Source organism: Lissotriton helveticus, chromosome 11, assembly GCF_964261635.1.
Source record: "Lissotriton helveticus chromosome 11, aLisHel1.1, whole genome shotgun sequence".
NCBI classification, from domain to species: Eukaryota; Metazoa; Chordata; class Amphibia; order Caudata; family Salamandridae; genus Lissotriton; species Lissotriton helveticus.
Genome location: NC_136072.1, coordinates 594,769,548 through 594,785,255, shown reverse-complemented (window position 1 = coordinate 594,785,255; position 15,708 = coordinate 594,769,548). Strand labels below are relative to the sequence as shown.

Sequence of the window (15,708 nt, the reverse complement as noted above, 5' to 3'; positions counted from 1 at the left end):
AGAACAGCCTGTCCTACAGCTGCTTGCTGTTTGGAATGCACATCCACACAGTAATGTTTGGTAAACGTGTGTGGTGTAGCCCAAGTGGCTGCTCTACAAATGTCTTCTAAGGGAATGTTCCCTAGGAACGCCATGGATGCCCCCAGTTTGCGTGTGGAGTGCGCCTTTGGGGGTATTGATAAAGTGCGTTTAGCCTTTTGGTAACAGATTTGAATGCACTTAACTATCCATCTGGCTATCCCTGCTTTGGAGATTGGGTTGCCTTTGTGCTGTGGTGAGAAGGCAACAAAAAGTTGTTGTGTCTTTCTAAAGTGTTGAGTTCTGTCAATGTAGTACATTAGCGCCCTCCTAACATCTAGTGTATGAAGCATTCTTTCCGCCACTGTTTGTGGGTTTTGAAAGAATGCAGGCAGGTCAATAGTTTGGTTGATATGAAACTGTGACACCACCTTTGGAAGGAATTTGGGGTTAGTGCGGAGCACTACCCTGTTAGAATGTATTTGGATGAAGGGCTCTTGGATTGTGAGCGCTTGCAGCTCGCTAACACGTCTGAGCGACGTGATAGCAATGAGAAAAGCCACTTTCCACGTCAGAAATTGAATTTCGCAGGAGTGCAGTGGCTCGAAAGGTGGGCCCATCAGCCTAGTGAGGACTACATTGAGGTTCCACACTGGAGCTGGTGGAGTTCTTGGAGGAATGACTCGCTTCAGTCCTTCTAGGAAGGCTTTAATGGCAGGCACCCTGAAAACAGAGAGGTGCTGCCTATTCTGGAGACAAGCCGCTATGGCGGATAGATGTATCCGAATGGACGCGTACGCTAGATTGCATTTGTAAAGATGTAACAAATAGCAAATGATGTTAGGGATGGATGCATCTAGCGGGTTGATATTGTTGTTAGTACAGTAAATGGCAAACCTCTTCCATTTTGCTGCATAGCAAGCTCTGGTTGTGGGCTTTCTTGCCTCTCGGATAATGTCCATGCATTCCGGAGGCAGGTTGAGGTAGCCAAATTCTAAGACCTCAGGAGCCAGATCGCCAGATTGAGCTGTTGCGGATCTGGATGCTGAATGTCGCCATGGTTCTGCGTCAAGAGGCTGGGTGTGAGATGCAGCCTTTGATGCGGTACCACGGAAAGTTCTAGAAACGTGGTGTACCATGGTTGGCGTGCCCATGTTGGAGCAACCAGGATGAGAGTCATCGAGTGTTGCTTTAGCTTTCTTGCCACCAGCGGAATGAGAGGCGCTGGGGGAAAAGCGTACGCAAATTTGCCTGACCAGTTCATCCATATCGCATTCCCTTGCGATTCTGGGTGAGGGAACCTGGCGGCAAAGCTTTGGCATTTTGCGTTTTCCCTTGTGGCAAACAGGTCTATCTCTGGATGACCCCACTGCTGGAAGTACGGGTGGAGTACTGATGGATGAATCTCCCACTCGTGTATTTGATGGCTGTATCTGCTGAGCAGATCCGCCATCTGATTGTCCTTGCCCGGGAGGTGTTCTGCCATGAGGAAGATGTTCCTCTGAATGGCCCACTTCCACATGCTCTGAGCCAGATGAGACAGCTGTGGTGAGTGAGTACCTCCCTGCTTTTGGATGTAGTACATGGCTGTCATGTTGTCCGTCCGGATCAACACGACCTTGTTGCACAAATGCACTTTGAAGGACTTGAGCGCCATGAAGATTGCCATCAATTCCAGGTAGTTGATGTGCAACCTTTGTTGCTGGGTTGACCATAGTCCCTGCACTGTGTAGTGGAGCACATGCGCTCCCCAACCATGGAGAGATGCGTCCGTTGTTAGGACAATCTGTGGCACAGGCTCCTGGAACGGTCGTCCCTTGCAAAGGTTGTGTGAATTCCACCAATGCAGAGAGTTGTATGCCCGACCGGTCACCAACACTAGGTCTGTCAGTTGTCCTTGAGCCTGTGTCCATTGATTTGCTAAGCATTCTTGGAGGGGACGCATGTGCAACCTCGCGTGCGGGACTATGAAGATGCAGGAGGCCATCATGCCTATGAACTGCATGAACACTCTTGCTGGCAGGGAGTGTTGCGGTCTGAACCTCTGGATCAGTGACTGAATGTTGTTGATTCTGACTGTGTTTGGTTGAGCTATAGCAGTCAGGGTGTTTATGGTCGCGCCCAGATACTGCTGTACATGGGCTGGCTGAAGGTGCGACTTTGGGTAGTTTAGCGAGAACCCCAGGCTGTGAAGGAGGTGAATAGTGTGGGACATGTGTGAGGCGCACTGTCTTTCCGACCTTGCTTGAACGAGCCAGTCGTCGAGGTACGGATAGACATGTATGTTTTGTCTCCTGAGGTGCGCCGCCACTGTCGCTAGACACTTCGTAAACACTCTGGGTGCAGTAGTCACCCCGAAGGGTAGGACTTTGAACTGATAGTGCTTGTTGAGAATGGTGAACCTGAGGTATTTTCTGTGGAATGGGTGGAGTGGGATGTGGAAGTAAGCATCCTTGAGGTCCAAGGTTGCCAGGAAATCCCCTAGGTTTAGAAGGGGAAGGATTTGTTGCAGTGTCAGCATGTGAAAATGTTCTGACAGTATGTACATGTTGAGGGGGCGCAGATCTAGAATGGGTCTGAGCGATCCGTCCTTCTTTGGGATGAGGAAGTACAGGGAATAGACCCCTGTTCCTTCCTCCTCCACTGGCACGAGTTCGATTGCTCCTTTTTGCAGCATTACTAGCACTTCCTGCTGCAATAAGTGCAAGTGCTCTGCCGACATAGGACGTTGTCTTGGGGGGATGTTGGGAGGAGTGGATGTTAACTCCAAGCAATAACCGTACTGTATTAGTTTTCTCACCCACCTGTCTGTGGTGATGGACGACCAGACTGGCAGGAACTGCTGTAGTCTTCCCCCGACAGGTGTTGGATGGTCGGGGGGCAGTGACAGGGAGTCACTGTTTGGTGGTGGCAGAGGAACGTGAGTTGTTGTTTCCTCTGCCTCTGCCCTTGGCATTGTTACCTCGGTAACCCCCTCTACCTTGCTTGGGGTACGAGGTTTGCGCACCACCTCTTGCGAATTGTGTTTGTTGTCCCAAGTGTCCTCTGGTACCACTACGCGCACCTGAGCGACGAAAAGTGTTGCCTCTGAACTGTTGTGATTGGAGAGCCCCCATGGACTTAGCAGTCTCGTTGTCTTTCTTAATCTTTTCAAGTGTGGTGTCTACATCAGGGCCAAACAGTCTGTCAGGATTGACTGGCTGGTTGAGGATTGTGGTCTGGATGTCCTGCTTAAACCCAGATATACGAAGCCAGGCTTGGCGCCTTAGCATGACGCTAGTATTAATACCCCTAGCCGCTGTGTCCGCGACATCAAGTGCACACTTAATGGCAGCATTTGATATAAGCTTCCCCTCCTGAATGAGCATTTCGCCTGCTTCTTTATACTCATCAGGTAGATGTTGAAGGAGCTGTTCTAGGGTGTCGTAATGCGCCCTATCGTAACGCGCCAGTAGTGCTTGTGTATTTGCTATACGCCATACATTGGCAGCCTGTGCAGCCACCCGCTTGCCAGAAGCCTCAAGCACTTTCGACTCTTTGTCTGGGGGAGGAGCTTCACCCGTTGTTTGGGAGTTGGCTCTTTTACGGGCGTTCGCGACCACCAATGAGTCCAAAGGCAACTGTCCCCGAATATAAGCAGGGTCCCCAGGTGCTGGCCTGTATTTTTTCTCAATACGTGGGTTTACCACTCTTGCTCTTGTCGGTTCCTTAAAGATCTCTGGTGCATGTTTAAGGACACCTTTCAGCATGGGGAGTGTTTTGACTGTTCTTTCGGAGACAGAGAAAGTGTCAAACAGGAAATCTTCCTCCACCGGGTCAGAGTGCATGTCCACATTATGAGTTGCAGCTGCCCGTTCTATTAAAGCAGTGAACGCTGCTGAGTCCTCAGTAGGTGATGTACGTGTTCCAAAAACCTGAGGGTCATGTACTCCCTGATGGCTGTCCTGGTCCCCAGCGTCATCATATGGGTCCTGGTGTACATCAGGGTCATTGTCAGTAGGGAAATTATATTGGTCATCTTGATCTTCATCTTCACCCCCGGAGTGGTGGGGGGAAGGTGTTGGACTCCTCCTTGGTGGAGGCTGAAGAGGTTCAACAAGTGGAGGTATGTCCTGTGCTTGTTTTTTCTTTTTCAGTGGAATAACAAAAGCTTCTAAAGGTTGGGAAGTGATCTTTGTCTTATAAAGTGTCAATTTCCCTGTGTTGGCATCGATGTAATGCTCTAAATTGTCCCCTGACGCCTTTGGCCGCTGCAAATTGGGACTGGGCGTCGAATATTCCGCCGTGTCGGTGGTCTTCGACACCGTCTTGGCCACAAACGCTTTGGGCACCACCTTTGGTGGCAGGACGTAGAGAAGCTTGGAGGACGACTTCGCAGGTATGTCCACCGGTCTCGGATCCGATGATGCGGTAGACGCCGACGTCTGCGCTTTCTCCCGAATTCTCTTGAGGGAGTCGGTGACCTGTTTTGTAAAAGAAGCCGAGGGTTTGGTTACTGATGCTTCATGCCTGTCTGCTTCGGAGGACTGCGGCGTAGCAGAAGTGGCCACCGATGATTCTTGGCCTCCCATGGGACGCTGCCTTGCGGTAGGTGTAGGCGCCGACTCCGTTGATGCCGATCCGGCATCCTTGTGCCGATGAGTAGCGGCTCCGGTCGTCGGATCTTGGGCCTTAGACGCCGAGGTGGGATGGACGACCGTCTTTGAGGACTTGTCCTTCGCCCCCATTTGAGGCGCCGATGTGTCGACAGTCTTCTTGGACTTCGTGTGGCTTGAAGCCGACGGAGTTGAAGACGGAGCCGGCTTTGTTGGCTTGGACGGGACGTCGGCCATTGTAGATGTTGTCGAAGCCGCAAGTTTCGGTTTCGCTTTTGCTGAGTCGGCGGCCATCTTTGGAGCCGTGGAGACCAAAGGTTTCGGTTTCGTTTTCGGCGTGATGTCGGCATTTTAGGCGCCGTCGACAGCAATAGTTGCGGTTTCGGTTTCGATACGCGCAACGGTGGCTCCTCCGGTGTGTCCGTAGCCGGGCCCGAAGGCGGGGCTGGGGATATAGGTGCAGGGTCGTGGGTAAGGCCGAGTGGCGATCCCGTGACCGGAGCCTGAGTCGAGTAACTTTCGGGGCATAGCTCGTCCTCTGAGCTATCTTCCGCGGCCCCATAGACTTCTTCGTCGTCCCCTACCTCCTCGACGTATTCTTGGTCTTGGCTCTGTCCTGTGATGTATTCCTCTGGATCCGCCTCGACCTCCGTCGATGGTGGTGAGATCTGAAGATGATGGCCGTGGCCTTCTTCTGCGGGGTCGTCGAATATGTCGTCGGGTGCCGGGGCTGCGTGGAAAGCTTCAAGTCGCGCGGCGCGCCGATGCTTGAGCGTCTTCTTTGACCTGAATTTGGAGCAGGCCATGCAGTTGTCTTCGTCGTGGTCCGGCGATAGACATCTATTACAAACTGGATGCACGTCGATGTGTGGGTATTTGGACCCACACACGGGGCAGCGCTTGAACGGGCTCCGCTCCGTTCCATGATGAAGCCGTCGGGGTCTTGCTGCCAGTACAGGGCCTCGATGCGCGAAGGGTACACCACTCCGCTGAAGTCGGACCGAAAGAGTCAGACGATGCTCGGGACCGTTCGCATACAATACCGACGCGAATACCGAAGGCCTTTTGGCCTAGAGAAGGAAGGTTTTTCGATTCCGACAAGGAGCCGTCGAAATCACATCCGAACCCAATGGCGGAAAAAAACAATCTGGGGATGGAGCCGATGCCCATGCGCACTGTAGTCCAGGGGAGGAGCCACCTATCTCGTGATACTTCGAAGACTCTTCCAGGACAACAATGTGCAATCATCCGGACCCAACACTAGGCGGCGATCTATGCATCAGATATGAATTTAGCAGCCCACATGCCTCGAACCCAATGTTTATGTGTCACATAACATGTATGAGGAGATTCACTCCGCATGTGACAGAATCAGCGGGTACAATGCAGTTCCATATGTTAGCGAAACCTCAATGATCGGTTCATACGCGCATTACGTCAAGCTGGTCCTAGTTTTTCTGCCTTTAAAAGGAGGCCCTGCTGAGAAAAGTCAAGTAGCAAAGGGCAAAACGCGCCCACAACGCTGAGTGCCACCAAGGAAGTACTCACCACGAATCTGCTGTTGACTTTCTCCAGGATCTGCTTCTCGTTCAGCGCCATGGCTTCCCCCTTCCTCTTCTTGATCCTCTTCTTCTCCAGTTTCTTGCAGGCATACATCTTCCCCGTGGCTCGGACTTGGCAGGCACACACCTAGGAACGGAAACGGAAGTACAGTCTGAAAGTGATATGATTGGTCTAAGCCGCCTCTGCAGATTGCAATAGTGACACTGCGCGGACCGGTGGGACCTCTAAGGAGAAACCCTTCTAGGACACATCATGTCCTAGCAGCAGTCTGTACCCGGGAGGACTTCAGATATTGAGGTCTGACAGTGCAAGCAGCATGGTACATTTGTGTGAATGATGGGAGCCTACCCTGGGATTATTTACTCATGAACATCAATTCTGAAAAATCTACATTACATGCAAATACATGACGATTTGTTGATGGATGTCTGACAATAACAGAGTTGCTATTCGTCAAAGAGTTCCAAGTGACACCAAATTTTAAAAAAAATACAAGAGCAAAGCTTGACACTGGGGAAAAAAACTCCATTTGTTGATAGGTATCCAGCCCCTCAAATCCCCTGCCCCTTTAAAGCCGGCCCAGGGGTTCAAGTGAGAAGGATGGAGAAGCCGTGGATGAATGCCACACATGACAGCCTCACCTCCTCCAACACCCTCTTACATCCCCATAAAATTAAAATTATATACACCAGTCATCTGGCCAACGTTTCCTTTTTTTAACATGAAATTATAATATCTGCCATTCTGCAAACCTTCCCAAGACCTGGGGAACTTCTGAAGCCAAAACATGAAAAAAATACCCGACACCCTCTCTCCCTGCCCTGACATCCTTTATAGCACTGTGCCCCTTCCAAATATATAGGATCCATTAAATCCCCAATTTTAGCTTAAAGCATACACCTTCCCGCCTAAAGAAAATAACAAGCATTGGCATAGCCAATAGGTCTCGCATTAGGAAAGTTTGAGCTATTGGTATTATAAATGACAATTTTTTTATTTATGTGTTGGTTTTGAAAATAGCGAAATTAATAGCTTTGTCATTTACAATGCCAATAGTTTAAACTTTTGCAAATGTGACACCTATAGCATTTGTAATGCAATATGTGTTGTATGTACGTGACTTAGATGTATTGATATTACAAATAACAATGGCTTTTATTTTGTTTTTTAATAATTAATACTTAAATAAAAGTTATTGTAATTTCTAATGGCAATAGCTTAAACTTTTGTAAATAACTTTTGTGAAGATTATGTTCAGTGTATTTTATTTTGACGAAAATCCAATATCATGAATAGTTAGGTAGGTAGGAAGTGGTAGGTTGAAGCGTGGGTGTGAAGTGCCAGGTTTAAGGTGCCAGGACACTACCCATAAATCCCTAGTGGCTCCCCCACTAAATGCGCCCAAAGACCCACACCCCGGGCCTGCCCTAGCACTCTGACACAGCTGGTCCTTGAGCAGTCTGGTACAATAGAGGTAACCCTCTCGCTGGGAGCCAGGCTGCAGGCGAACAAGAACCATAATAAGCATGTTCGAACCATGGCAGTCAGTTGTGCAATGATATGGGAGCTATAGGTGGAAGAGGGGAAGGAAAATAGAATACAAGGGCCCTCTAATAAAAAAATGTTGCCAAAGAAGCAGGATAGCTCATAAGGTTAAGCATTTGCGTCTGAGACGTGCTAATGTTTGAGTCAAAATATAACTAAACGATACACTGCCAGGGGATTACGTCTTTCCAAAATGCTAAATATTGATGAATAAAACAAAAACAAACCTTATGAACTATTGAGAAACTGAGGAGACGGGATACTTAAGAACATCCCAGTGAATGATAGGAGGCACGGTTACAAGGTAACAAGCGGCAGACTGAAAACAGAGTCAGGCAAGTATGCCCCAGCTCGAAGAGTTATTACGAGAATCAAGAGGCAAACTAAAACAACTTCAAAGAAGTGTGCCCCAGCGCAAAAAGGAAAATAACAGACCCTAGCCCCATAATTTCAAAAGGATTGAGCAAAGATACAGCCAGACGAGTCACCGCATAAATAAGTGAAAGATATAAGCGGCAGATAAACACGCAAGTCAAGCCAGTGCGCCTAAGCTTAGGGGCATTAATGGACTGTAGCCGTGATTTCACAGGGCACACACAAACACATAACCGAGTCAGTCATGTATTCCTTGTGTAACCAAAGCATAAAATGTTTTGAAGACCAATTTAGACAGAAATAAAAGTCGGGAACGAAGCTGCGCATGTGTTGGCATTTAACAATGGTAGTTGTAAAAGTAAACATAAAAGATGTTTTAAGAGAGGCTGTTCTGTGATTAGCATTTGTGGCAATACGGAGCACGTCAGGAGATGGGAACAGAAGAGAAACAAGGCAAGAGGCTGCACTTCAAGAAAAATAAAATATACACTCGGATTCAGATGTAACCATCCTCAACACAGACGGCGGGTGATGCCCTGTTAAGAGCGGGTGACGCGGTTTAGAAGACCAATTTAGACTGGAATAAAAGGCGGGAACGAAGCTGCGCATGTGTTGGCATTGAACAATGGTAGTTGTAAAAGTACACATAAAAGACGTTTTAAGAGAGGCTGTTCTGTGATTGGCATTTGCGGCAATACGGAGATGGCACGTCAGGCGATGGGAACAGAAGAGAAACAAGGCAAGAGGCTGCACTTCAAGAAAAATAAAATATACACTCTAAGGGGCCGTACCTTGAGTGAGGATTGCTGCTGGCAGGCTGAGGCGGACGGCAAAACGAAAGTGATCACGATAACACGAAGCACGCAAGGGATGTGCTTGTGCGCGTTCTGGCAAGCTGGTGGATGGGAAGTACCAGTTTTCTAAGTAGTTACTTAATGTCTGCCAGAGAAGCGCATGCACGCTGGCTCAGGTGAGACCTAAAAATATAATTATCCACCGGGCATGTCACCCCCCACCCTTACATGCTCGAGGCCTTCACTCTGACAGCGGACCAGCTCTGACTGACCCGTGGTCAGCACAGAAAGAAACTCCCACCAGCTGCAAGGTCCCCAAGGCTGACAGGCAGGAGGAAGTTTTTGAAAAAAGGGGACCCCTATATATCTGGTGAACTAGCTATACATAGGGAACGAAACACTAAGTAAGGGTATGTAGCCAGTTAAGTCAAACGATTGACATATACAGTTCTAGGTCTCATCATAATTTACAACTAACACATAGTCCCAGTTGAAACATCCCAAATTGACCAGAGATAACACATATGTCTACGAAATTCTATTTCATTTTATTGTTCAGTCTGATTCAAATTTCTTTTAAATTATCATTTTTCTCTCCTTTTTTTGTATATATATATATATATATGTGTGTGTATAAAAGTTATTTTATCTAATCAAAAAATTCTTTGCATAACAATCATATAAATAGTATGCAACAAAATTCATGCTGTTCAATATAAGAAATTGCAACATCGATAGACGTAACGTTGATGGGGGCAATGCGGTAGATGTGGACATGAACTTAATTCATTTTCTAATTCATCAAGAGCTTTTTTAGCTTCATCTACAGCTGATGAGGATTTAATTTTACTCTCTAGTTTTAAGATTTCACTCAATAGCTGTAATAGTAACTCCTTAGCTGTCTCAACTATCAGCATCATAAGGTCCCTAGAGCACCGGTTGTCGATCAGGGACCATTTTTCTAGAAACTCCTTAATGTGGACAAATATCCCAGGTATATTTTTAATTTGCAATCCCTGTGGAATAATACCTGCGCATAAATATTGCAACATGAACTCTCCATGTAATTCAATCCTTTTAGTTTTCTTTTTAAGGGCTAACAATTTGACCAGTTCCTCATTTGAACCTGAATTAGAGGTAGTCCTATTATCAAAGTTCATCGATGCTCCAACTATAGACATAAAGTCATCGTCTGTGAAGCTGAATGTCTTAAGGTTAGCCATGATAGACAATAAAGTGTTTAATATCTGTGGCTAAGAAATATGCATAGACAGTAACAAATTATTCGAAAACCACAATTGATGCACCACCTACACGTGACATTTCATCTTGTATCACATAATCCTACAAAACCAAATAATAAAGAAGGAGGGAAGGGATGAAAATCAAACTGAATTTCGTAGACATATGTGTGTTATCTCTGGTCAATTTGGGATGTTTCAACTGGGACTGTGTGTTGGTTGTACATTATGATGAGACCTAGAACTGTATATGTCAATAGTTTGACTTAACTGGCTACAGACCTTTACTTAAAAGGCAGGAGGAAGCTGGCAGCACTAGAGCCCGGCCCGTACTCTCCTGCCCCCACAGAGACCAGGGGCCATATTATGTATGCGGCCCATTTTCGTGGATTGTGCTGGGCACACCTATCAGCGCAATCCAGGAAAATGTGCCGCATTATGGTGAATGTGCTGCACTTTTAAAGAAAATTAGAGATCCCCCTTGCCGGTGGGTGCAGTGAGTGACTGCACCCACCTGCAAGGGGATGTCTAGGGGGTCCATGGGACCCCTTTTCTCCTGCCAGAGGGCTGCCATCAGGGTGCGCAAGGACAGTGCGCCTCCTTTTAGGTCGCGCACTGTCAATGCACCTCCTGATAGCTTCTTTGTCTCTGGGCCCACGTCTATAATATGTCGCGGGTGCAGAGGCAAAGGGATTACCGCATTTGTATGGGGCCACGCCCCAATGCAAATAAGAGAAGGCCCTCTTGAGGAAGCGCTGACGCTGTATGTGCGCCATCGCTTTCAGTATTACAGACAGCGACGCACCAGTGCCTGCAGTGCCTTCTGTAATACCAAAGTGCTCAGGTAGCGCACAAGGCGGGCACAAACGCCCGTTGCGTCCCTGGGGTACTTCTATAATGCGGTTCCTTGGATTCTTGACTACTTGACACAAAGTACCGGGTGCAAAATATGGTCACTTGCACCTACAGGAAGTAATTAAACGTAGGATGACTCAACAAGCTGCAGAAAAAGTAAATGGCAGTTAGATTCTTACCTCCCCAAATCCACCCTTGCCCAGCACTCTGTACTGCCTGAACGTGTCCTTTGTAACGACTTGTCTGAAAGAGAAAATAAGGTGTGAGCAACACAATACTCCATAACTTATGTACAAAACGTTCCACTGATCAGAGGCTCTACAATGCAGGTAGCAGGAATAAGCGACCTCCGTTGAATGTGGTTTTAACTGAGCTCTGTGGTAGAGTAAGCAGTAATACAATGTTTTTAAGTATCAAGTATATATTAATTTCTTAATGCATTCACAAAGAACCTTTTAAAATCCTGCAGTACTTCCCAAAAGGACAAACCACTTCAGCAACTTGAGCCCAGGCCAAATGAACCAATCATACACCCGGCACTTAGCCCCTTCCCAAAGGTGGTAATCAAGTCCAAGCACTAACAATGTATACCCCAATAACCACACACCTAAGGGAACAACCATGTTCATAGCATAACAAAGTACAAAGTACAAATTTGTGGCACATGAATATAGGCAAGCCCTAGTCAGCATGCCTGGGACTCACTGGAAACTGCAGTATAGCATAAGCTGCGTCGAGATTACCAAGCAGTGCAAGGTATAGCAATTTAGGCATTTTTAAATGCATTGCACGTCACCAAAGGCTACTCCAAAGCACTCAGTTGCACAGGTAATACAATTATCCATTATGGGAAGTCTCGAAGAATCAAGGCAGCTTGTTAGCCTTCAAGAGTAACAAACATTCTGTCAAATATTGGCCAGAATGGAATCGGTTACCCCAATGGCCTGAACCCCATCTGAAAATGGGGTGCACAAGATTTTGCTCTATGCCCTCTCGTAGCTGTTGCGCGGCTCATTCATACAATATTTGACGTCCAATAAGAGTTTTTCCTTTCCTCTGTCTCTCTTAAGCGCATTTCCGCTGGCGGATCGTGGCTGGGACCGTGATTGTGAAGCAGGAAAGCACCAATAGACACCATGGATGCCTTTCATTTCTGGTGGGAGTGGTCCCTTGGGCAAGGGTCGCTCCCTTGAAAGATATGACCATGTTTTGTCCATTTTCCATCCCCTGGGGGCAGATCGACCATTTTTTAGGCTGTTCTACCCCCAGTGGTGGAAAGCCATTAGACACTAGGAATTTGGTATAATTGTATGTGTATGGGGAGCGAACCCTTAGGCAAGGTTTGCTCCCCTTTAAGGGTGCCATTTTCCTTTGTTTCTGCCCCCCAGGCCATTTTTTCTAGGCCTATCTGCTACCAGCATGTCGGAAAACTAAAGTTTCTTACCTGTTGGTGCACTTTTGCAGCTTGAAGGATTCTCTGGAGTCACATGCTGTGCATTATTCCGCCATCTAGTGGTTGAGTCCGAATTCTCCACCTTTTTGTAGTCCTTCTACTATTTTTGTTGTTGAACGCGACGGAGCCCACATTTGGTGCTTCTTGTGATGTTGTTCGCCCTCCCCTTGTAGCTCCCACTCTTGGTCGCCATCTTCAAATTCTTTTTTCTTTTTCGTTGTTTGCTCTCTCCTTCCAAATTTTTTGTGGCGGTGGGGGTCACTAGTGAACCCAGAACATTCTTCAAGCTGCAAAACTACACCTACAGGTAAGAAACTATTCATTCTGCAGCATGAATCTTTTCTGGATTCACAAGCTGTGCATAGATTTTGTAGCGGGTTTGTTAGTTTTATGGTGGTTGTGTTGAAGATGAGCCTTGATTTGTAAACAGATGTTTTAACACCTTTTGTCCCACTTGAGCTTCCTTGTTCATTTGAAAGTCTATGCAGTAGTGTTTCGTGACCATGTGTACAGATGACCACATTGCTTCTATATATCTATCCTGTAAAGGTAATTTTGCTATAAAGGCAATGGTTGCTCCTATTTTCCTTGTTGAGTGTGCCTTTGAGGTTGAATTTAGTTTTTCCCCTGCACTTGTGTGGCACACTTGAATGGTTTGTGTGTACCATCTGGCAATTGTGGCCTTAGTAACAGGCTTTCCCATATTCTTGTCTAAAAATGAGACCAATATTTTCTTTATCTTCCTGCTTGCCTTTGTCTTCTCAATATAGTACATTATTGCTCATCTTGCATCCAGCATGTGTAACGTTCTCTCTGCTTGGTTCTTGATTTTTGGAAAACATTTGGAATTTGTATTGTTTGATTTATGTGGAAGTGTTAAACCACCCTAGGTAAGAATTGTGGATCTGTCCTCATGACAATTCTGACCTTGTGAACCTGTAAATATGGCTCTTGAATTGTGAGTGCTTATACTTCACTCACCCGGCGAAGAGATGTTATGGCCGCCAGGAATGCTGTTTTAAGAGTGAGCACCTTTAATGTGGCCTTGTGTAAAGGTTCAAAGCGTGCCTTCAATAATTGCATGATTACCACATTTAGATTCCACACTGGTGCAGGTATTTTCCTTTATGGTACGATTCTTTTCACGCCTTCTAAGAAACATTTTACTACTGGAGCAGTGAAGATGCTTCTTCCTATGTGACCTCTCGTTTAGGTCAAGATTGCAGCTCAATCAATCAATCAATCATAACACTTGTATAGCGCACTACTCACCCGGAAGGGTCTCAAGGCGCTTGGGGGAAGGGGTCCGCTACTGCTCGAACAGCCAGGTCTTGAGTTGTCTCCTGAAGGCGAGGTGGTCCTGGGTCAGCCGAAGGTGGATGGGGAGGGAGTTCCATGTCTTGGCCGCCAGGTAGGAGAAGGATCTGCCTCCGGCGGTGGCTCTTCGGATGCGTGGTACGGCGGCGAGGGCGAGGCTAGTAGACCGTAGCTGGCGGGTGGGCGTGTAGAAGGTCAGGCGGTCGTTGAGGTACTTGGGGCCCAGGTCGTGGAGAGATTTGTGTGCGTGGGTGAGGAGCCTGAACGTGATCCTCTTGTTGACGGGGAGCCAGTGCAGGTCCTTCAGGTGGCCGGAGATGTGGCTGCGTCGGGGGATGTCCAGGATGAGTCGGGCGGAGGCGTTCTGGATGCGTTGGAGTCTATTCTGTAGCTTGGCTGTGGTTCCGGCGTAGAGGGTGTTTCCGTAGTCCAGTCGGCTGGTGACGAGGGCCTGGGTGACCGTTTTTCTGGTTTCGGTCGGGATCCATCGGAAGATCTTGCGAAGCATGCGAAGGGTGTGAAAGCACAATGAAGAGACGGCGTTGACTTGTCTGGTCATCGAGAGGGAGGAATCCAGGATGAAGCCCAGGTTGCGTGCGTGGTCAGTTGGCTTGGGAGCGGTGCCCAGGGCTGGGGGCCACCAGGAGTCGTCCCAGGCGGAGGGCGATGGTCCCAGGATGAGGACTTCCGTCCTCTAAGTGTACTTTTAAAGATGCATGTGTTAAATTGCAGTCTAGTAGGTGTGTTAGATATTTTAGCACTGTTTCGTCCTTTGTGTTTTACCGTAAGCCCTATTTAAGGCACTATAAAGAGTATCTCTTCCATTTAGCAATGTAGCACTTCCTTGTTGGCTTTCTTGCTTCTCTAAGAACAGTCATTATGTTCTCCAGTAGCTTTAGATGACCGAATTCTAAGTCATCAGGAGTCAGGCTCAAAGACTCTGGTTCCAAGTGTAGCACCCTTCCATCTTCCATTGACAACAGGTCTTGTTGTGTTGGTAGTTTCAGACTGTTCCCTTGTGCTATTTCTATTACCTCTGAAAAACATGTCTGTTAGTATTAGAGTAATTTTGCCCCTCTTGCATTTGTTGATCAATCTGTGTAACAGTCTTATTGGGGAAAGGAGGTATGCAAATCTGACCTGATCAGTCTATCGACAGAGCACTGCCTAGGGATTGGTGGTATGGTTGTCTGGACGCAAAGTTTTGACATGTTGCATTCCTTGAGGTTGCAAATAGGTCTATCTTTGGTGTTCCCCAACTTCTGAAGATGTTTTTGAGTACTTTTTGATTAGAGTTCCCATTATGAGAGCTTGTCTGCTCTGTCTCTCCACTTTCACATTGTCCTTACCTGGTAGATGAACTGCTGTTATCTTCATTTGTTTTGTATTGCCCATTTCCAGATTTCTTGGGCAAGCTTTGATAGGGCAAAGGATTGAGTCCTCTCTTGTTTGCTGATGTAAAACATTGCAGTTGCATTGTCTGTTTGGATTCTGTTTGTATCAATATTGTCTTTCCTAAAATTCCCTTTTAAGGCTAGAAACACTGTCTTTAGTTCCAAGATGTTGATATGTTGTACTGCGTCTTATTCCTTCGAGGTTCCTCAGACTTTCAGAATGCCCGTGTGAGCTCCCCAGCCCATACGATACGCATCTTTTATAATCGTTACGTTTGGTGTTGGTTGTGCAAATTTAATTCCTAGCGTAACGTGATCTGTTCCGCAACACCATCTCCTCCTGTAGCTATTGCATGACAACCTCTAGATCTTCCCTACTCCCTGTGACCATTGTTTCTGTAGCCATTCCTGAATAGGTCTTGTGTAATCTCGCATATGGAATCAAGGGGATGCATGAAACCATCTTCCCTAACAATTTCCCCAAATCTCACTGTCAGAGCTTGCCTTAAAGGTGAAATTCCAGCAATAGTGACTATATTCTCTTTCCGCTGGGATATA

The 15,708-nt window shown here is 47.1% G+C and overlaps 1 protein-coding gene across 1 annotated transcript in view; it reads right to left on the bottom strand.

The window, feature by feature from the left end:
* Positions 1-15,708, bottom strand: part of LOC144791658 (G protein-coupled receptor kinase 5-like) — a 474,508-nt gene that overhangs the window by 95,522 nt on the left and 363,278 nt on the right. Inside the window, exons 7-8 of the mRNA XM_078666387.1 lie at positions 11,166-11,229; positions 6,162-6,302 (exon numbers count right to left, since the gene is read on the bottom strand). Coding sequence (XP_078522513.1) covers positions 6,162-6,302; positions 11,166-11,229 — 205 coding nt within the window. The remainder of the gene's footprint in view (positions 1-6,161; positions 6,303-11,165; positions 11,230-15,708) is intronic.